This window comes from Lithobates pipiens, unplaced genomic scaffold (genome assembly GCF_037356315.1).
Source record: "Lithobates pipiens isolate NorthernLeopardFrog02 unplaced genomic scaffold, aLitPip1_a1.2 Scaffold_1, whole genome shotgun sequence".
Classification (NCBI taxonomy): domain Eukaryota; kingdom Metazoa; phylum Chordata; class Amphibia; order Anura; family Ranidae; genus Lithobates; species Lithobates pipiens.
In genome coordinates this window covers 232,357,432-232,380,779 of record NW_027507685.1, presented here as the reverse complement: position 1 = coordinate 232,380,779, position 23,348 = coordinate 232,357,432, and the positions used below count along the sequence as shown (strand labels likewise).

Below are 23,348 nucleotides of genomic sequence, written 5' to 3'. Positions count from 1 at the left end.
AAAGATTTTCCAGTATTTCCATTTCACATGGAATCTCTTTCTTTCTCTTTCTTCCTCCATTCCCAGCCCTTCAATACTATACATTTCCTCAACTTTTCCTAACCATTCCTTTACTTTGGGTGCTTCTATTTCTTTCCATTTTTTCGGAATCAGACTTTTTGCCACGTTTATTAATGAGCTTGTAAGGGAATTCCTATACTCCTTAATTGGGGTATCTACTGCATGGAATAGGCATAACCATGGATTCTCAGGTAACTGTATTTTAGCTATTACTTCTATATATCTTATTATTTCTCTCCAATATTCTTTAATCTTGGGGCAGTCCCACCATATATGGGCCAAACTTCCCGTTTTTCCCGAGTTCTGACAGAGTTCTGATGGACTTTCAGAATGAACGGACTTGGCCACACACAATCACACCAAAGTCCGACGGATTCGAACGTGATGACGTACGACCGGACTAGAATAAGGAAGTTCATAGCCAGTAGCCAAAAGCTGCCCTCGCGCCGGTTTTTGTCCGTCGGACTAGCATACACACGAGCGGATTTCTCGGTAGGAACTGGGTCCGGCGGAGTTCCGGCGGAAAAATTTGAAACATGTTCCATTTCTAAAGTCTGTCAGACTTTTGCAAATCAAAAGTCCGCTGCAGCCCACACACAATCGAATGGTCTGCCGGAATCGTTTCGTCGGACCTTTGATGTTGAAAAGCCCGGTTGTGTGTACGCGGCATTACAGTACATCTAATGAACAGCTAACATAAACATAAACAGTAAGCTAATTAACAACTAGTCACTTAGACAAGCCTAGGTGACTCAGGTCAGTGCCCACCCAGACAGGTTGCTAATAGTTTCCCAGAAAGAAGACTCAGGTCGGTCCAAATCTCATTAACCAGCTTTCACTTGCGTAATCTGTCCACTAGACAAGTCATTATAAGACAAAACTCATACAATGTCCCAGCAGTCTGAAAAAGTGGAAATAATTTATAAATATTTCTGTCCCAAGAATAGGAGTTTCTCTAATCCAGTTTGTAGGAGGATCACCATATTCCCTCTGACCATGAATCTATACAAGATTAATATTACATCTTTCCATCCACTCATGAAGGGACGTTTTATTGTCTTCAGAGAATTTATCCAAGCCTCACTCTCAGGATCCATCTCATTGTCCATCATTAGAGAATGATCTGATTTCTCCATGGGATCAGAGGCTGAACTGAGTTCTATTCCATGCTCTGACCGGGAGAAGCAGACAAAATCCCTGGTCTCCTCCATGGGCCGTAATCAGAAAGTAGAAGGCAAGCCCTTAGTCCCCTCCAAAACCCCTGTCCTGGTTGGGTTTGTCACAGGTGTCAATGCACGACTAGTAGAATGTTGTGCCCACACATGTGTGATGCCCATTTAAAACTCCTCTATGACCTGAAGACACCTAAAATGGTGTTGACCCTCATATACATACATAGATATCATGTTCTAATTTAACTCACAGGAGAGACAATTATTACTTTTACTAGCAGACTGTAAATACTGTATCTTTTTCTTTCCCTGTTAGTGTGTCCAGAGGTGAAAGTGTGGAGTCGTCATTTGTCAGATGATGTGACCAGACTTCATTGCCTGGTGTACGGGTTTCACCCCCGACCTGTGGATGTGAAGTGGGTGAGGAATGGGAAGGATGATGTTCCGAGAGATGAAATGACTCCAATTCTCCCCCATCCTGATGGCACCTATCAGATCAAAGTCAGTGTGGAAGTGCCAACAAAGGACACTTACTCCTGTAATGTGAACCACAGCAGTCTGGGGGATGAGACTCTCAGTGTGATATGGGGTGAGTTTAACCACTTTCAGACCGGACCATTTTGCTGGTAAATGACCAGAGGTCTTTTTACACTTTGGCACTGCGCTGCTTTAACTGGTAATTGCGCGGTCATGCAATGTTGTACCCAAACGAAATTTGCGTCCTTTTCTTCCCACAAATAGAGCTTTCTTTTAAAGGTATTTGACTGACTCTGCGATTTTTATTTTTTGCGATATAAACGTAAAAAGACCGCAAATTTTGAAAAAAAATGATATTTTCTACTTTTTGTTATTAGAAAAATCCAATAAACTCAATTTTAGTCATACATTTAGGCCAAAATGTATTCAGCCACATGTCTTTGGTAAAAAAAAAGTCAATAACTGTATATTTATTGGTTTGCGCAAAAGTTGTCACATCTACAAACTAAGGTACATTTTCTGGAATTTACGCAGCTTTTATTTTATGACTGCCTATCTCATTTCTTGAGGTGCTAAAATGGCAGGGCAGTACAAAACCCCCCCAAATGACCCCATTTTGGAAAGTAGACCCCCTAAGGAAATTGATAAGAGGCATGTTGAGCCCATTGAATATTTAATTTTTTTGCCGCAAGCGATTGAATAATGACAAAAAAAAAAATTTTTTTTACACAAAGTTGTCACTAAATGATATATTGCTCACACATGCCATGGTTATATGTGGAATTGTACCCCAAAATACATTCTGCTGCTTCTCCTGAGTACGGGGATACCACATGTGGTCGACTTTTTGGAAGCCTAGCCGCGTACGGGGCCCCGAAAGCCAAGCACCGCCTTCAGGATTTCTAAGGGCATACATACGTCATTTTACTCCTCACTACCTATCACAGTTTTGAAGGCCATAAAATGCCAAGATGGCACAAACCCCCCACAAATGACCCCATTTTAGAAAGTAGACACCCCAAGCTATTTGCTGAGAGGCATGTTGAGTCCATGGAATATTTTATATTTTGCCACAAGTTGCGGGAACATGACAAACTTTATAAATTTTTCACAAAGTTGTCACTAAATGATATATTGCTCACACATGCTATGGGCATATGTGAAATTACACCCCAAAATAAATTCTGCTGCTTCTCCTGAGTACGGGGATACCACATGTGTGGGATTTTTTTGGAGCCTAGCTGCGTACGGGGCCCCCGAAAACCAAGCACCGCCTTCAGGATTTCTAAGGGCATACATTTTTAATTTCACGCCTCACTACCTATTACAGTTTTGAAGGCCATAAAATGCCAAGATGGCACAAAACCCCCACAAATGACCCCATTTTAGAAAGTAGATACCCCAAGCTATTTGCTGAGAGGCATGTTGAGTCCATGGAATATTTTATATTTTGCCGTAAGTTGCGGGAAAATTACAAACTTTTTTTTTTTATTTTTTTTTTCACAAAGTTGTCACTAAATGATATATTGCTCACGCATGCCATGGGCATATGTAAAATGACACCCCAAAATAAATTCTGCTGCTTCTCCTGAGTACGGGGATACCACATGTGTGGGATTTTTTGGGAGCCTAGGTGCGTACGGGGCCCCCGAAAGCCAAGAACCGCCTTCAGGCTTTCTAAGGGCGTAAATCTTTGATTTCACGCCTCACTACCTATTACAGTTTTGAAGGCCATAAAATGCCAAGATGGCACAAAACCCCCACAAATGACCCCATTTTAGAAAGTAGACACCCCAAGCTATTTGCTGAGAGGCATGTTGAGTCCATGGAATATTTTATATTTTGCCACAAGTTGCGGGAAAATTACAAACTTTTTTTTTTTTTTTTTTTTTTTTCACAAAGTTGTCACTAAATGATATATTGCTCACACATGCCAGGGACATATGTGAAATGACACCCCAAAATAAATTCTGCTGCTTCTCCTGAGTATGGGGATACCACATGTGTGGGACTTTTTGGGAGCCTAGTCGCGTACGGGGCCCCAAAAACCAAGAACCGCCTTCAGGATTTCTAAGGGTGTAAATTTTTGATTTTACACCTCACTACCTATCACAGTTTTGAAGGCCATAAAATGCCAAAATAGCACAAAACCCCCCAAAATGACCCCATTTTGGAAAGTAGACACCCCAAGCTATTTGCCGAGAGGCATGGTGAGTATTTTGCAGCTCTCATTTGTTTTTGAAAATGAAGAAAAAAAAAAATAATGTATATTTTTTTTCTTTTTTTCAATTTTCAAAACTTTGTGACAAAAATGAAGGTCTGCAAAATACTAACCATACCTCTCGGCAAATAGCTTGGGGTGTCTCCTTTCCAAAATGGGGTCACTTAGGGGGATTTTGTGCTATCTGGGCATTCCATGGCCTCCGAAACTGTGATAGGCAGTGAGGAATGAAATCTAAAATTTACACCCTTAGAAATCCTGAAGGTGGTGCTTGGATTTTGGGGTACCGTACGTGGTTAGGCTCCCAAAAGGTCTCACACTTGTGGTATCCCCGTACTCAGGAGAAGCAACAGAATGTATTTTGGGGTGTAATTTTACATATAACCATGGCATGTTTGAGCAATATATCATTTAATGACAGCTTTGTGCAAAAAAAAAAAAAAATAATAATAATAATGTATTTTTTCCACAACTTTTGTCAAAATATAAAATATTCCATGGACTCGACCTGCCTCTCAGCAAATAGCTTGGGGTGTCTACTTTCTAAAATGGGGTCATTTGGGGGGGTTTTGAACTGTCCTGGCATTTTATGCACAACATTTAGAAGCTTATGTCACACATCACCCACTCTTCTAACCACTTGAAGAAAAAGCCCTTTCTGACACTTTTTGTTTACATGAAAAAATATTTTTTTTTGCAAGAAAATTACTTTGAACCCCCAAACATGAAGTGTTTTTTTAAAGCAAAAGCCCTACCGATTAAAATGGTGGGTGTTTCATTTTTTTTTTCACACGGTATTTGCGCAGCGATTTTTCAAACGCATTTTTTGGGGAAAAAACACACTTTTTTTTATTTTAATGCACTAAAAATCACTATATTGCCCAAATGTTTGATGAAATAAAAAATATGATCTTATGCCGAGTACATGGATACCAAACACGACATGCTTTAAAATTGCGCAGAAACGTGCAGCGGCGACAAACTACGTACATTTTTAAAAGCCTTTAAATGCCTTTACAGGTGACCACTTTAGATTTACGGAGGAGGTCTACTGCTAAAATTAGTACCCTCGATCTGACCTTCGTGGTGATACCTCACATGCATGGTGCAATTGCTGTTTACATATGCCACCAGACCAACGCTTGTGTTCCGCGTTGCGCCTTAGCAGGGGGGGACAGGGGTGTTTTTTTTTATTTATTTTTTTTTTTTTATTTTTTTTGCTTTTTTTTTTTTTTTTTAAACTGTTCCTTTCATTTATATATATTTTTTTATGATTTTTATTGTTATCTCAGGGAATGTAAATATCCCCTATGATTGCAATAGGTAGTGACAGGTACTCTTTTTAAAAAAAATTAGGGTCTATCAGACCCTAGATCTCTCCTCTGTCCTCAAAGCATCTGACCACACCAAGATCGGTGTGATAAAATGCTTTCCCAATTTCCCAATGGCGCTGTTTACATCCCGCAAAATCTAAGTCATGAAATGCTCGTAGCTTCCGGTGTCTTAGGCCATAGAGATGATTGGAGCCATTCTGGTCTCTGATCAGCTCTATGGTCAGCTGGCGGAACCACCGGCTGCATTCTCAGGTTCCCTGTTGGGACAGGAGAGCCTGAGAAAACCATGGAAGATGGTGCGGGGGGGGGACATTCCCTCCCACTGCTTGTAAAAGTAGTCTAGAGGCTAATTAGCCGCTAGGATTGCTTTTACATAAAAGCCGACCGCTGGCTGAAAAGAATGATACCAAGATGATACCTAAACCTGCAGGCATCATTCTGGTATAAGCACTCAAAGTCCCGCAACATACCAGTATGTTGCTGGAACTGGTTGGGCATATATTGTATTTTTTTTTCATGCAGCCTGTGGGCTGAACGAAAAAAAAATATTGATCGGTGGGTATGCCCACCATTAGATACCACCCTTCATCCACCCACTTTCTAATGGTGGGCATACATGCACCATTTATATATGCCGAAGCATGGGGGCATCCTCCCGCAAAAGGTAGGAGCAGATCGCTCCTCCACCCCGTATGCCCCCATGCTTCGGCATATATGCTCTTTTTTAACTGTGGTGGTGAAATCACCTCCGACAGTGCTGGAGTCGCGGCTTTATGTATCGTGGGAGCAAACGCTGTTGCTGTCAAGATAAATAAATCCGCTCTGCAGCAGAATGGCGTACCTGCTAAGCAAATGATGGTTAACAATAAAACAAAGTAACATTACAGTATAACAGTAGGACTTACCATACCTGCAAAACAAATACAAAAAAAATCGCAAAAAATAACACATTTAACACAATCTGTGCCTAAAATATATATATGCCGAAGCATGGGGGCATCCTCCCGCAAAAAAGTTATGCCGCGTACATACATTCAAACTTTTCCACGGGCAAGCCCTCCGTCGGAATTTTGACTGTATGTACGTGGCATTAGGAGCAAAATCGATCCTCCACCCCTTATGCCCCCATGCTTCGGCATATATGCTCTTTTTTAACTGTGGTGGTGAAATCACCTCTGACAGCGCTGGAGTCGTGGCTTTACGTATCGTGGGAGCAAACGCTGTTGCTGTCAAGATAAATAAATCCACGCTACAGCTGAATGGCGTACCTGAAAACAAAAAATGGTTAACAGTAAAACATTGCAGAATAGAATACAGTACAAAGGAGCAGAACAATAGAGAGAGAATAGAGAGAGAGAGAGAACAATAAAACGACAACTATTTTTGGTTTTTTTATTTTATATTTTTTTTGTTTTTTTTGGTTTTTTTACTTTTTTTTTTTTTTTTTTTTAACACTTTTTTATGTAACTTTAACACTTCTGTTGTAACGGTTCCAGCGGTTTGGGTCTCTCAAAATGTGATGGCATCTTGGGAGACCCTGTGAACGTGTGCCTAGCTTGTGCAATGCTGTACCCTACGCTAATACTTAACTAGTTCATGGTAGCGTTCAAAACACTCACCCTGACAAAGACCAGGATTGCCAGGACAGCGGGGACAATAAGAACGGGTGTCACGCCTAAATCCGCGCTTTCTGCAGACACGACATTTTCTTTGGGGGGCTCGTTGGGTAGGGGTACTCGGGATGACATAAGAATAATGCCTCTCATGCAGCCGGCTTACTGCATCTGGTAGGGGAAGGTGAGGTGGAGCACCGCCTGGATACAGAAGGGCTCTGACGATATCCTCCTGGAATTTGAGGAAGGATCCAGTCCGTCCTGAAGCTTTGTGTAGTACATAAGCATTCAGTATAGCCAATTGGAATAAATAAACAGACACTTTTTTGTACCAGCGTCTGGACTTACGGGCAACTAGATACGGCGCCAACAACTGGTCATTGAGGTCCACCCCTTCCATGTTAAGGTTATATTTGTGGACACAGAGGGGTTTCTCCACAATACCAGTCGCCGTAGAAATTTGGACCGTCGTGTCTGCATGAAGGGAGGTAAGAACGAAAACATTCTTATTATCCCTCCACTTCATAGCGAGCAAATTATTACTGCGCAAGCAGGCTCTCTCCCCCAGCCTAAGACGGGACTCTACAAGCCGCTGGGGAAAGCCCCGGCGATTAGGTCGCACGGTGCCACATGCTCCAATCTGATGATCAAACAAGTGACTAAACAGTGGCACGCTTGTGTAATAATTGTCCACGTACAAGTGGTACCCCTTTCCGAATAAGGGTGACACCATGTCCCACACTATCTTGCCAGCGCTTCCTATGTAGTCAGGGCAGTTCTCCGGCTCTACGTGACTATCTCTTCCCTCATAAACCATGAAACTACGTGTATAGCCTGTGGCCCTGTCACAGAGCTTATACATCTTGACCCCGTATCTGGAACGCTTGTTGGGGACGTATTGTTTGAATGACAAGCGACCAGAAAATTTAATCAGGGACTCATCAACGCAGACAACTTGATGGGGAGTAAACAAGTCTGCAAAACGTTGGTTGAAGTGGTTTATGAGGGGCCGAATTTTGTAGAGCCGATCGTACTCAGGGTCTCCACGAGGACGACAGAGTTCATTGTCGCTGAAGTGCATGAACCGCAAAATCATCTCGTATCGTGCCCTGGACATGGAAGCAGAGAACACGCGCATATGGTGAATTGGGTCAATGGACCAATATGACCGCAACTCACTCTTTTTGGTTATGCCCATGTTGAGGGAGAGGCCCAGAAAGATTTTAAATTCGGAAACCGTAACTGGTTTCCATTGTCTGGCAAGGGCGGACTGGGGAATAGTGGCGATGTGTTGAGCAGCGTACAAATTGGTTTGGTCCACAATAGATCTAAAGAGATCTTCGGTGAAAAACAGTGAGTAAAAGTCAAGTGTCGTAAAATCAACTGTTTCCACGTTAATGCCAGGTTGGCCAGTGAATGGGGGAAGTACGGGTTCTGCAGAAGTGGTGGGCACCCAAATAGGATTGGTGAATTCTGCAGGAAGGGCACTATGGGTACGACGGGCCTGTCTTTGTCTTCTTGGTGGCAGCGGGACACTACTTGTGCTTGCCACCTCGCCAGCTTGAACTGCACTTATGGGACTCGCCACGTCACCACGTGTTACTGCAGTGCTGGATGTAGGTCCAGGGTGTACTAGGCCGCTGGTGCTTGCCAGTTCACCAGAAGGATTAGCGGCTATAGTACGTCTCTGCTCTATACGAGTGACCTGCGGTTCCTGCACCTCAACAACAGAATACATACGGGATCGGGTACACCTGTCCTTAACAGGGACCTCATCTCCGTCGTCAGAGCTATCTGTCATGGAGCCGCTGTCCTCTACAGGATCGTATTCTGAGCCTGAATCTGACAGATGAGTGACGTCCTCTTCACTATCTGTCATGCTCAGAAACGTGTAGGCCTCATCACTAGTGTACCTTCGCTTTGCCATTTTGGGCTCTAAATTTAGGGGTACACTAGTAAGACTCACAGGTAAAAAAGCACCTAGCCTGTCAGCGACTGTTTCAAAACGCTACAAAAAAAACTGTTAGCGATCGCAGGGATCAAGCCTGACTCTGCGAACGCTGCAGTTACGTGTGTTGTGTTTTGTAAGTGACAGTGATCGATCGATACTGCACTTGGGTGGGCTGGGCTGGGCTTGGCGGAGGGGCTAAACGCAGGTGCTAGCGGGTATCTGGGCTGATCCCGCTAACAATGCGTTTTGGGAAACCTAAAATTCTGGCAACGCTAATATATATCTGATCAGATACTATATTACTAAGGGAGGTGTATGCTTTGCGCGTGGGTGTTAGCGGTACTGGCACTAACCTGACGCTGGGGCGACGCAGGCCTTATCTGACCCTAAAAAACTTATATCACCCGCCGGGTGATCAGGGGGTTAAACCTTTATTAGGTAATAAATGGCGGGTGCCCTGAAACAAAAAAAAATAACTAACCAACCAGCGTCACCTGTAACAGTTATATGGTGATCACTGGTGAAAGGGTTAACTGGGGGGCAATCAGGGGGCTATGCGGTAGTATATGGGGGTCCCTGATGCTATAAAAAGCTGCGGCGAACCCAAATACTTACCTGCCTATCTAGCGTCACCTGTGACACTAATACAGCGATCAGAAAAAAATCGCTTATTAGTGACACTGGCGACGGGGGGTGATCACGGGGTTAAACCTTTATTGGGGGGGTTAGGGGGGCACCCTAGAGCTAAAGGGGGCTAGCCCTAACTGCCCTAACAGTTATTACAGTCACAAATGACACCAATGCAAAAAAAAAAAAAAGCACTTGGTGTCACTGTGACTGGGGGGGGGCAGGGGTGATTGGGGGGTGATTGGGGGGTGATCAGGGGGGTGAAAATTGTGCCTGGCGTGTTCTACTGTAAGTGTAGTGTTGGGTGCAACTTACCGATCCTCTCTCCTCCGTGCCGGAACGAAAAAGACCGACACGAGGAGAGATTACTTCACTTCCTCTCCTGTGTTTACATTACAGGAGAGGAAGTGAGGTCACCGAGCATTTTCATTCGTCGGGAGCGATCGCGAGGGGGTGGCCATGAATGAATGGCCGTCCCCTCGTCCGGGATCGCTCCCGAACGAATACCGACCGCCGCAGGCACCGGGCGGGGGCCCGATCGGGCCCCCGACCCGCGGGCAGGCAAGGACGTACATGTAAGCCCTTATGCCTGCCCGTGCCATTCTGCCGACGTACATCGGCATGCGGCGGTCGGCAACTGGTTAAGTAGCGCTTCTGCTATTAACAGAGCAAATTCTTATGCCCTGTACACACAGTCAAACTTTCTGACGGAAAATGTGCGATCGGATCGTGTTGTTGGAAATTTCGATCGTGTGTTGGCTTCATCTGACTTTTTCCGTCGGAATTTCCGACACACAAAGTTTGAGAATTTCCGACACACAAAGTTTTTCCGACAACAAAATCCGATCGTTTAAATTCCGATCATGTGTAGACAATTCCAACGGACGCATGCTCAGAATAAATTACGAGACAAAAGCAATTGGCTACTGGCCTGCTTATAGTCCCGTCGTACGCGTTTTACGTCACCACGTTCAGAACGATTGGATTTTCTGACAACTTTGTGCGACCATGTGTATGCTAGACAAGTTTGGGCCAAAATTTGTGAGAAAAAAATCAGATGGATTTTGTTGTCAGAGAGTCCGACCATGTGTACAGAACATTACTGGTATTTTCTTTCAGAAAGCAACTACATCCAGAGTACAAAAGCCTGGCCCCTGCCATCATTCTGCAGATAAAGACTCCTCTCTACATGGAGGCAACCTTCTCTCTGCAGAAGTTACATACGTCCACTGCTCGAGCTCTCCAATCAGCAAAACTTATGCTCCCTGTTGATAAGAGACAGATTAGACAAACGGCGTTGGGGTCCCCCAAAAATCCATATCAGACCCTTATCCGAGCATGCAGCTAGGCCAGTCAGGAAAGGGGGTGGGGACGAGCGAGTACCGCCCTCCTGAAACATACCAGGAGGCATGCCCTAAACAAGGGGGGTGGGTGCTTTGGGGAAGGGATGCGCCCTGCGCCCCCCCACCCCAAAGCACCTTGTCCCCATGTTGATGAGGACAAGGGCCTTATCCCGACAACCTTGGCCATTGGTTGTCGGGGTCTGTGGGCAGGGGGCTTATCGGCTTTAATAAGGGGGCCCCCAGATCCCGGCCCCCCCACCCTATGTGCATAAGTATGGGGTACATCATACCCCTACCCATTCACCTGGGGGAAAAAGTGGCAATAAAAAAAACACACTACACAGGTTTTTAAAGTAGTTTATCAGACAGCTCCGGGGGTCTTCTTCCGACTTTGAGGGTTTCCGGTTTCCGACTTTCAGCGCTTTCCGGTTCTTCTCGCCGGGCTCCTCCGCTATCTTCTGCTTTTTTGCCGCTCCTTTACTAGCGGAGGTGCCTGGCTTTCTCCTTCACTGTCTTCTTCTTCTTCTTCCTTCTTCTGTTCTTCCGATGTTGACACGACGTTCTTTCCCGCTGTAATGCTGTGGACACGCTGTGCGGCGACTTATTGTCTTTATTCAGGAGGGGGGGCACTCACTCGTCCCCACTCCTGACCGGCTGGGCTGCATGCCCGGATAAGGGTCTGGTATGGATTTTGGGGGGACCCCCACGCAGTTTGTTCGGCGTAGGGGGTTACCCTTAAAACTTTAAAATCCATACCAGGTGACGTGGCTTGCAAGGTGTCAATCTCGCCGATGAAAGAGGCGAGATTGACTTCCTTCTCTAGTCCCGTCGTACCTGGAGTCAAATTCAAAATTAACGGACTTTAGTCCGTGTGTGGGCAAGTCCGTTCATTTTGAAAGTCCGTCAGACGTCCGCCAAAAGTCCGACGGGAAGTCCGTCGGGAAGTCCGAACGTGTGTGTGCGCAAGTCCCCTCGTTCGGAAAGTCCGGCGGACCTCCGCTGCAAAGTCTGGCGGATTGTCCGCCGGACCAAGTCTGCTGGAAAGTCCAATCATATGTACGTGGCATAAGGCATGCAACTAGCATTGGGTTTCTTCTCCAATGAATAAATATTCTGCTATGAGCATTCTGCACATTCCCCTGTAACCTAGTGTTCCTCTAAGTTCATACCACATGAAACCAGAACAGGATGCCTGGTCTATCTAGCTGCTTCCTCTTTTATGCCTACTATATTTACCAAAGAAACTGGCTTGATTCTCCAGACTGCGATTTATTCTCATCTTCTCTCTAAAGTAATGTTAATAAATACCCTTCTTTGATTGGGTATGTGGATATGCTTTTAACAAATTGCTCCAACAGAGTATCTAAATGTTCTGCCCCATTTATTGTTGAGATTGAAAAAAAAATTTGGCTATACTAATATCCCGCCAGTCTACAATCTGGACGATGCTATGAGCTGCTATCCCGATATCAAGTTATGCCAATTCAAAAGCTTCTTATGTCACAATGTTAAAGTGGAACTGAAGGCAAAAAAATTATTGTGAACAGATAGGCTCATTATTGTAGAAAAGGCACGCAATGCCTCTTCTGCAATAAAATACGCTTACCTTCCTGTTGGCAATCCCCAGAAAAATTGTGTAGCGCTACCTCCAAAGAAGCCACTGAATTTTGGGCCTATTTTCCTCTCACAGCACCCACAGCCAGGCAAACTGTATTTTCCACAGCTGACCCAAGCAACAGTGTAGTTTTTTTTTTAGGTTTATTGTAGAGCAAAAAACTTGAGTAGGGATTGGAGGGGTACAAGGGATGTCCCAAAACGGAAGAAACTTGTAAACTCCAAACAAGCAAATGAGGAATTGTTAAAGTCTCTGCCTGCTAAAGTCTGACTGAACTATGCTGCACACCAGTGGGAGTGAAGTTGCAGCTGAAATAAAATTAAAATTCCAAGAATTTTTGACACCCTAGGCAAAACCTCATTTTGCCATCCTTTGGCTCCACCCCTGACCCCACCTCCTTTGCCCTGCCCATCTATACGGTGGCACCTCTGCACTATTTCCTCATTCGTGGTCCGTAGGCCCGCACCTGTGCCTCTGGACCCAGCTTGAAACAAATAGTGACAGCACTGGTCCACTCATGCCAGCTGTGGTACGCATATATATGGACAGGCTAGGGTAGTATATAGACAGGCTAAGACAGTATATCCCAACCATGACACTACCTGCCTAGAGTTTGCATGTTCTCTCTGTGCCTGCGTGGGTTTTCCTCCCACACTCCAAAGACATGCAGGTAGGTTAATTGGCCTCTGTCCAAAAATGGCCCTAGTATATGAATGGGGACCTCGGATTGTGGGCTCCTTGAGAGTACAGACCAATGTGAGTGTGCAATGTAAAGGGATAGGGACAATTGTGGACACCTCACTCAGGTTGAACTGGATAGACTGGTGTCTTTATTCAACCTTACTAACTATGTAACTATATATAGACGAGCTAGGACAGTATATAGACAAGTTAGGACAGTATATAGACAGGCTAGGACAGTATATAAACAGGCTAGGACAGTAAATAGACAGGCTAGGGTAGTATATAGATAGGCTAGGGTAGTATAGACACAGGCTATGGTAGTATATAGACTGGCTAGGGTAGTATATAGACAGGCCAGGGTAATATACGGACAGGCTATGGTAGTATATGGACAGGCTATGGTAGTATACAGACAGGCTATGATAGCTTATAGACAGGCTAGGGTAGTATACTGACAGGTTAGGGTAGTATATGGACAAGCTATGGTAGTATACAGACAGCCTAGGGTAGTATACAGACAGGGTATTGTAGTATACAGACAGGCTAGGGTAGTATATACACAGGCTAAGCCCTAGCCTGGGGGGGAGAGAGAGTAGGGGGAGAGATGGAGGGGGCAGAGGGAGAGAGAGAGGAGGGTGAGAAGAAGTAAAAGAAGGGGAAGGAAAAGAAATGGGAGGGGGGGGAAGAAGGTGCACAGTACAAAGGGGTGGGAACAGAGAGGGGTGTGGAAGTCTCTCACTCACCAATTATGCTCTCTCATTCAGGCTGGTCTCCCCCAGGGCTGTGGCACCTAGCATCTATTGTTTAAAGACTGCCACCCACCTGCCCACAGAACTCCTCTCACAGTACAGTGCAAGTGCATTGCCTGCAGGTGGATGTAGTGTGGGCGGTGTTGGGCAAGCACAAATGGGAGGTGGAGGATCGGATTGGACAAGCAGCGGTGTGAGGGAGGGGTTAGGAGGACAGTGGAGACAGGATACAGCCCGACTCCTGTGCAAGCTGTCTTTACCCGCTTTCACTGTGTCACTATGATAGGCTGCCAGAGGCTGGGGAGCGCCGGAGCTAGAGAGGTATAGCCGCTCATGATCTCCACACTGTACAAGTCGGCCATGGTGCCTGGGGAGAAGACACTGCTCCCGCAGCTGCCCACGCAGACTCTGCCCCCTGTTCCACCAGCTCTTTTTTATCCTCATCCCTGGGCTCAGTTCATCCTCTGGCTTGTCCCCCCGCATCCCACAATAGAGCTCCAATGTGCTCAGTGCTGCGGGGTGTGTGATAGCAGTGAGTGCTGTGGGGTCACTGTGTCTGCAAGGATTTTACCGCCCCCTCCATCCTGGTGCCCTATGCGGCTGCCTGTCCTGCCTAATGGTGATGCTGGCCCTGCTCAGACATGTGCAATATGGCAGTACACTGTCCTCTCCATTGCTTTGGGCATGATGGCTGGCATGTACCCACTCACTCCCTTTAATTAGCTCTTTGAATAGATAAAGTTGCTGCACTGGCCTCTCTGCTGCACAGGCTGATTCTGGCTTGCCTTAAAGTCTCCAGCTAGGCCTAGCTGAGACTATGGCTGAGTGGTTTCCTAGAGCCTTTTTCCTCTGTCTTTCTCCACCTGCTCTATTCTTGCCCCAGAGGAGCAGAGCACCCCCCCCCCCCAGCACAGGGATCTCTTCCAGATGGCTGTACCCTAGACTCTCATCCCAGACTGCCAGGCTTCTGAGTATGTATGGATTGTTTCCCCACTGTCTGGGCCTGCCTCCCCAGGGATTGGTGGAAACTTCATAAATATTCAGGCTGCAGCCTCTGCCCCTCCAGCCACTATGTTCTGGAACTATCCAGATAGTTCCAGAAGACAGGGGGGGTAACAGAGCCACAGCCTTTGAAGCACTGCACAGTCTCCTAAACACTATTAACTTTTGCTTCTCTGCCTACACTAGCAACAGTGAGGGTGCTACAAATGTACACTGAGCTGTACAGTGACCCCCGCTCCCTTGTGACGTCTTCGACCCATACACGCTGATGTCTATTAGCTCTTTAGGAAATGTCAGATGGCAGAGCAGGCAGTCAGCAGGAGCAGTACTCCTACTCATTCAGATGGGGGGATGGGATCTGGGGGCCCCCTTGTTAAAGGCGCTTCCATATTCCAAACCCACCCCCCGCCCGCAGACCCCCACAACCACCGCCCAGTGTTGTGGGGAAGAGGATAAGGGTCTGGTATGGATTTTGGGGGGACTCCACGCCATATTTTTTCATTTTGGTGTGGGTAAAGGGCCTAGTATAGGACCCTACACAGTTTTTCCCGAATTTTCTATTGCCAGTATTCTTTTATTTAGATTTCAGCTCTCAGGAAGGAAGCTTGTTGATAGCTGATGAGTCATTTGTTGTTAAGAAAGCGGCGGCCGGCTTCCTGGACTGCTGCTTAACAACCAGCCATTCTTCACACAGAATTTCATTCGGGCGATCGTTTTTTGCAAATTCTAATCCTTCCGAAAATACAAAAATTTATTAGAAAACGAAAACGAATTAGAAAACGAAAAAACAAACAAAACAAAATTCAACGATAATCATTACTATTTAATTCGGAGATTAAGATATATCCGGTTCTCAGAATAACCCAAAATTTGTCTGAATTTACATTTAGACCGGAACTAATTGCACATGTCTAGTTGAATGTTTAATTTGTAGGAGAGGGTGATCCTTTTTCCAACTCAGTGATTCTGTTTTTTATTTATTTATTTTTTCTGACATGTTGGTGTTCTATCTTTCATTTGGAGTAAATACAGCAGGATAAAACAAAAACTGTGCCTGTCTTCATTTCAGCCTGCAAAGCACTAAAATGTGATAATTTTAAAGGTGTGTGGGGGGGGTATTTTCTATACCTGCTGTACTTCCTCTTCTGAATGAATTCATTGTATCTTCCTCTTGCAGGAGAGGAAAATGTATACAATCCAGTGTAAAAAAAAATGTAAAATAAAGGGGTTAGTGTTAAGGTCAGGGTCAAGGGTCACGGCCAGCATATTCAGCAATACTCATACGTCATGCTTCTCTTATGTTTTTTCCCCCAGATTCCAGTGCAAAGTCTAAGAACAATATATCTGTAATTGTCGGCATCTGTGTTGCTATTGCTGTAAAAGTGATTACTGCTGTTGCTATTGGTGTCATGGCATGCAGGAATCGGGTGAGTGTTAAAATAAATATGTGTGATACACAGAAAAGTTCCTTTCATCAGATACAAAGTTCCTTTCATCATAAAGGAGAACTAAGCATTGGCCATAGGCATGCACACAAGGTGCCTGGGCACACCCTAATCACCCTGTGCTGGGGAGATTTCCCCTGCTTCTTGGCTGCAGAGAAAGGGACTGGGGAATGTCTGTCCTTAGTCCCTTTCTCTGTCTCAAAAGTCAGATATCAGGGGTCTGTTTAGACCCATGATATTTCACCAAAGCCCCCAATGGGACTCCTAAATAAAATTGTAAAAAAAGGTTATAAAAAAAATTGTAAACTTTTTTTGTAAAAAATAATAACATTTAAAAAAAAGTAATAATAAAAAAAATATAAAAAATAAACTACTGACACCAATCTCTGCCCTCTTGACACTCTCCACTGCTTTACTGATACTGTCTATTGCCCTACTGCCCTATATATACAGTATATGCACACATATGAGCTTTGGGGTGCACACCCTAATGCAATAGGCTGGGCACACCTATGGCATTGGCCCTACATAGAATACTCAGGAGGAAGCTGAAATGGCCACTTATATATTGGAAACTCATAAGGGCTAAAGGATGGTATGGGAATGCTTCTACCCCAAGTATTGGCCCACTCTCCTTTATGACGTCTCAAGAATACTTTTTTACATCTTTTGTCCACATTTTCCCAGTAGGGTTTTGTTTTGCCTTTCATTTGACCCAGAAGTTGGAATTTGTGTTCAGATTGATTGGCATCATTTTGTTAACCAAGTTAAAGTTTATACATAGACAATTGTTTTTATTTTTTTTCGTTTTGTGCAGAGAATGGAAGGGATAAAACACTTGTAGACCTTTTTCTTTTTGCTGCCTGTGACACATGGGTGAGGCCGCGTACACACGGGCGGACTGTTCGCTCAACCTTGTCCGCTGAACAGTGTTTCAGCGGACAGTCCGCTCGTGTGTGGGGCTTCAGCGGACAGTTTCAGCGGACAGTCTGCTGAACAAGGTTTTTCGGAATTTCCGAAAAACTGTCCGCTGAAACTTGGTTTGAGCGGACAGTCCGCCCGTGTGTAGGCTTGTTCGCTCAACTTTTGAAATGAGCACTTTTCCCGCACGGAGAAAAGTCCGCCCATTTCGAGCGCGTGTACAGGTAGGCGGGCCCGCGAAGGAGACGTCGCGGGCACCGCCGCCTGGTATGGACTTAAAGGGACACCCAACGCCGAAAAAAATCGGCATGGGGGTTCCCCCAAAGTCCACAACAGACCCTTGTCCGAGCACGCTACCCGGCCGGCCAGGAAAGGGGGGGCGAGCGAGCGCGCCCCCCCCCCTCCTGAGCCGTACCAGGCTGCGTGCCCTCAACATGGGGGGTGCCTTAGGGAAGGGGGGGCCGCGCGGCCCCCCCACCCCAAAGCACCTTGTCCCCATGTTGATGAGGACAAGGGCCTCTTCCCGACAACCCTGGCCGTTGGTTGTCGGGGTCTGCGGGCGGGGGGCTTATCGGAATCCGGGAGCCCCCTTTAAGAAGGGGGCCCCCGGATACCGGCCCCCCACCCTATGTGAATGAGTATGGGGTACAATGTACCCCTACCCATTCACCTGTAAAATAAAAGTACCCAAAAAAAAAACACAACACAGAGATAAAATATTTTATTGCACAGCTCCGGGGGTCTTCCGTCTTCGGGGGTCTTCTCCGGACTCCTCCGCTATCTTCTTGTAGCTCTTTTGCTAGCGGAGGAGTCCGGCTTTCTTCCTCCCCGCCGCCGGCCTCTTCTCCCGACTTCGGGGGTCTTGTCCCCCTCTTCGGTTCTTCTGCCGGGCCACCGCGCCTTCTTCTAGCTCTTTTACAGGCGGTGGCCCGGTCTTCTGTCGCCGCTGTCGCCGCCGCCGCCGCCGCCGCCGCCGCCTTCCGTTCTTCTTCTTCTTCTTCTTCTTCTCCAGGAGATGTTGACACGACGCTCTCTCCGGCCGGAATGCCAGAGCCGCCCTGCGCTGCCACTTATATAGTGCCAATGGGGCGGTGTCACATGGTATATGTCACATGGGTTGGTCACATGGGTTGATGTCACATGGGGACTATGACATCGTAAGGGGGCGGGGTCACCATGGGACATCAACCCATGTGACCAACCCATGTGACATATACCATGTGACACCGCCCCATTGGCACTATATAAGTGGCAGCGCAGGGCGGCTCTGGCATTCCGGCCGGAGAGAGCGTCGTGTCAACATCTCCTGGAGAAGAAGAAGAAGAAGAAGAACGGAAGGCGGCGGCGGCGGCGGCGACAGCGGCGACAGAAGACCGGGCCACCGCCTGTAAAAGAGCTAGAAGAAGGCGCGGTGGCCCGGCAGAAGAACCGAAGAGGGGGACAAGACCCCCGAAGTCGGGAGAAGATGCCGGCGGCGGGGAGGAAGAAAGCCGGACTCCTCCGCTACTAAAAGAGCTACAAGAAGATAGCGGAGGAGTCCGGAGAAGACCCCCGAAGACGGAAGACCCCCGGAGCTGTGCAATAAAATATTTTATCTCTGTGTTGTGTTTTTTTTTTGGGTACTTTTATTTTACAGGTGAATGGGTAGGGGTACATTGTACCCCATACTCATTCACATAGGGTGGGGGGCTGGTATCCGGGGGCCCCCTTCTTAAAGGGGGCTCCTGGATTCCGATAAGCCCCCCGCCCGCAGACCCCGACAACCAACGGCCAGGGTTGTCGGGAAGAGGCCCTTGTCCTCATCAACATGGGGACAAGGTGCTTTGGGGTGGGGGGGCCGCGCGGCCCCCCCTTCCCCAAGGCACCCCCCATGTTGAGGGCACGCGGCCTGGTACGGCTCAGGAGGGGGGGCGCGCTCGCTCGCCCCCCCTTTCCTGGCCGGCCGGGTAGCGTGCTCGGACAAGGGTCTGTTGTGGACTTGGGGGGAACCCCCACGCCGATTTTTTTCGGTGTTGGGTGTCCCTTTAAGTTCATTCCAGGCGGCGGTGCCCGCGACGTCTCCTTCGCGGGCCCCGCCTACCTGGACACGCGCTCGAAATGGGCGGACTTGCCGTTCATTTCAAAAGTTGAGCGAACTGTTTGGCAAACAGTCCGCTGAAACAGTCCGCTCGTGTGTGGGCAAGTTCGCTCATGCAAATTTTGAGCGGACTGTTGCGGCAACTGTTTGATGAACAAAGTTTCAGCGAACAGTCCCCGCGTGTGTACGCGGCCTGAGATCTACCTTCACATACAGCTCCGGAGATGCAAAGAAAAGTGAAAGGAAATCACTAAAAAAGAGAGACATTTGTCCTCAGACCAATTGTCTTAATTGGAACATTTAACCTCATCTATTGTTCATGTGAGAACTGTAAAATTTTGGATTTCCCATCATTGTCTTTGTAATAATGGTCACAAGGAAAAATATGTTGAATCTACCCAATGGTGACACACAGCAGTAAAACCAGATATTGGTTCTTACACCTCCTATTATATCAAAAAACTACCAAAAATGTTTTGGCTATACACTTTAATCATGTATTATTAAATAAAATCAGAAATGTTTAGATACTGTAAAAGAATTATGCAGCTACCCCTGGTTATCTCTTAGGTGGGTGAGAAACTATACCAAATTGCTTTATGCAATAATTTATAGTTTTAAAGTAAAACTATAGCGCTACCCCAGTGGGGGCCACTGGTAATAGCTGTTTCTTCCATAATAGTAGAGAGGCTTCTCACTGCCACAAGCACCCAGTCCATGCACACGGACTCCAATAATACAGTCTAGGGAATGTCTTTTTGATATTTACTGCTTGAAGAACTTTAACCACCTCGCGCCCGCCCTATAGCCGAATGATGGCCGTAGAGCAGGCGCTTTCGTCCGGGTGGCCGTCCCTGGACGTCCTAATGTTTACTTCCGCAATGCGCGCCGCCGCGGGCGCGCATCGGGGAAGTTCTGTGTTTGCCGTGTCCCCCGGGGACAGGCAAACACAGATCGCTGTAAACGGCCAATCACAGCGGCCGTTTACAGCGAGATCAGCGTGTCCAATGGGAGGTGATCTCATATGTAAACATATGAGATCATCTCTCAGCGCCGCTCTCCCTCCTCACACAGACAGAGTGTGAGAGGGGAGAGATGAACGGCTGCAGTGGCCGTCAGTGTAAAAAAAAAAAAAAGTAAACAAAAGTGCCATCCTCCCCCAGTGCCATCCTCCCCCAGTGCTATCCTGCCCCAGTGCCATCCGCCCCAGTGCCATCCACCCCAGTGCTACCTGCCCCCTGTGCCACCTGCCCCCAGTGCCACCTGTTAGTGCTATCTGTTCCCAGTGCCACCTGTTGTCAGTGCCATTTGTCCCCAGTGCCATCTTTCATCAGTGCCACGTATAAGTACCACGTGTCATCAGTGCCACATAGTCCCATCTGTCATCGGGGCCACGTATTAGTGCCATCTGTCATCAGTGCCACGTATCAGTGCCATTTGTCATCAGTGCCACCTGTCAGTGTCACGTGCCATCTGTTGTCAGTGTCACGTGTCATCAATGCCACTTATCAGTGCCATCTGTCATCAGTGTCACGCGTCATCGGTGCCACGTATTAGTGCCATCTGTCATCGGTGGCACGTATTAGTGCCATCTGTCATCAGTGCCACGTATTAGTGCCACGTGTCTTCAGTGCCACGTATTAGTGCCACGTGTCATCAGTGCCATGTATAAGTTCCACGTGTCATCAGTGCCACATATTAGTGCCATCTGTCATCAGTGCCACATATTAGTGCCATCTGTCATCAGTGCCACGTGTCATCAGTGCCACGTATAAGTGTCATCATTGCCACGTATCAGTGCCATCTGTCATCAGTGTCACGTGTCATTGTCCTGGTGCTTCAAAAGTGTAATAAGTAGTCAACAAGTTAGATGTGTAATTTATGCTCCTAGAACACGTGATGGCGCTCCCTGCATGTTGGGTCTCTCTAAGTGGCCAGGCTGTGAAAAAGTCCCACACATGTGGTATTGTAATACTCAGGAGGAGTAGCAGAATTTTCTTGGGGGTGTCATTTGTGGTATACACATGCCATGTGAGAAAAATAACCTATTACAATGACAATTTTGTGGAGAAAAATAAAAAAAATGAAAAATCTTAATTTTGCAAAGAATTGTGGGAAAAAAATGACAACATCAAAAAACTCACCATGCATCTTACTAAATACCTTGGAATGTCTACTTTCCAAAAAGGGGTCATTTGGGGGGTATTTGTACTTTCCTGGCTTGTTCGGGTCACAGGAAGCGAGATAGGCCACCAGTACATCAGATGTGATCAATTTTGTGCGATTCGCACCACAGCTTTTAGACTCTCTAACTTTCACAAAGACCAAATAATATCCACTAATTTGGGTTATTTTTACCAAAGATATGTAGCAGTATAAATTGTGGCCAAAATTTATGAAGAAAAATTTATAATTTGCATAATTCTGTCACAGAAACAAAGAAATATGCGGTTTTTTTCAAAATTTTCGGTCTTTTTTCATTTATAGCGCAAAAAATAAAAACCCCAGAGGTGATCAAATACCACCAAAAGAAAGCTCTATTTGTGGGGAAAAAAAGGACAAAAATTAATTTGGGTACAGTGTTGCATGACTGAGTAATTGTCATTCAAAGTGTGAGAGCACCGAAAGCTGAAAATTGGTCTGGGCGGGAAGGGTGTTTAAGTGCCCAGTAAGCAAGTGGTTAAACAAGAGAGGTGTTAGGGCAAGGGATACTCCAAAGAACAAACAGCAATAAGAAAGCAATCTTCTCCTTCATCTCTTTTTCTGGAGGTAATTGTGGATAGTGGACAGTGAACAGTCTAAAGCCCCGTACACACTATCAGATTGTCTGCTGAGTTTTTCCTTCAGATTTACCAAAACCATGTAATATGAGGTCAAACCTTAGGAGTTTCAATGTGTATGCAATCAGGCAGGCCCTTCTACTACATGGTTTTGGTAAATCTGAAGCAAAAACTCAGCAGACAATCTGATAGTGTGGGGCTTTAGGCCCCACAGCTATAGACCAGAAGGCTTTTCTTTGGCATCTGGTTATCTTGTTCTAGTGCACAACTATTGGTACCCAATGCAATTTCCATAACACTGCACAGTAACAGGAGGACACTATTCTCTAGGCTCACACTCCAAAATTCTGCTAAGGACAATGGAATGGCCAGTACTCTGAGACCCTATGAAAAATAAAATACACAGTCACTAGGGTATCAATTCAGGATCGTTACTGACAAGTCCCCAGGACAGCTGCACACCTTCCAGCTTCCTCCAGACATGGTCCAGTGAAGGAAACAATCCTTCTCCAGACCAGATCTCTTATGGTGAAGTCTTACAGCCAGCTCCAGATAAATTCCAGGTCTTCATCTCTGCTACAGCTGAGACCTCACAGAACAGCTACACAGTCCACAGGCTTGCTTCAGAGCAACAGCAGCTTCTGTGGATTTGGAACCCTCTAAAGAGGAAAAACAATCTCCTCAGGGCTTCAGGCTATTTATTTCCTTACCAGCCACCTTCTGGACACTCCTCCTCAGGGATTGGATACAGCATGATAAATATTCAGGCTGGTTATTTCCATCTCCCCCTATGTTCTGGAAGCTTCTTCCAAAGAAAGGGGGAAGCAATCAAACTCCAAGCAATCAAACTCCCGCCTGTGAAACCCCAAACAGACCAGAACAATCACTGCTCCCTTCACTATCTCCAGCTGTTTTGAAACTACAAGTCCCATGAGACATTGCAAGAGCCCAACAATCACAGGCGTGCCTCCTAAAGGCAGAGGCATGATGATATTTGTATTTTCACTACAGCTGGAGGGCTGAGGTTGCCTACCCCTGACATAAAGGAACAAACACTACATTTACTTAGCATTCTACATTCGCAGGGTGCTACATAACTAAAGACATTTTGTTTTCAGTTTTGGATAAAGTGGAATGGAATTAAAACACATGTCAGTTCTTATTGCTGTCTGTGTCCTTGATAGGGAGAATTATCCTCTCTATTTCTCCTGTTTACTGTTATCACTGAAAGTGAAAGAAAATACCATAATATAATAGTTTTTGGTTGTCTCCAGAAA

At 46.2% G+C, this 23,348-nt stretch overlaps 1 protein-coding gene across 1 annotated transcript in view; it reads left to right on the top strand.

Annotated features, from left to right (window-relative positions):
* The window catches only part of LOC143987733 (uncharacterized), a 69,549-nt gene that overhangs the window by 30,233 nt on the left and 15,968 nt on the right, over positions 1 to 23,348 (top strand). Inside the window, exons 5-6 of the mRNA XM_077486714.1 lie at positions 1,549 to 1,821; positions 16,163 to 16,275. Coding sequence (XP_077342840.1) covers positions 1,549 to 1,821; positions 16,163 to 16,275 — 386 coding nt within the window. The remainder of the gene's footprint in view (positions 1 to 1,548; positions 1,822 to 16,162; positions 16,276 to 23,348) is intronic.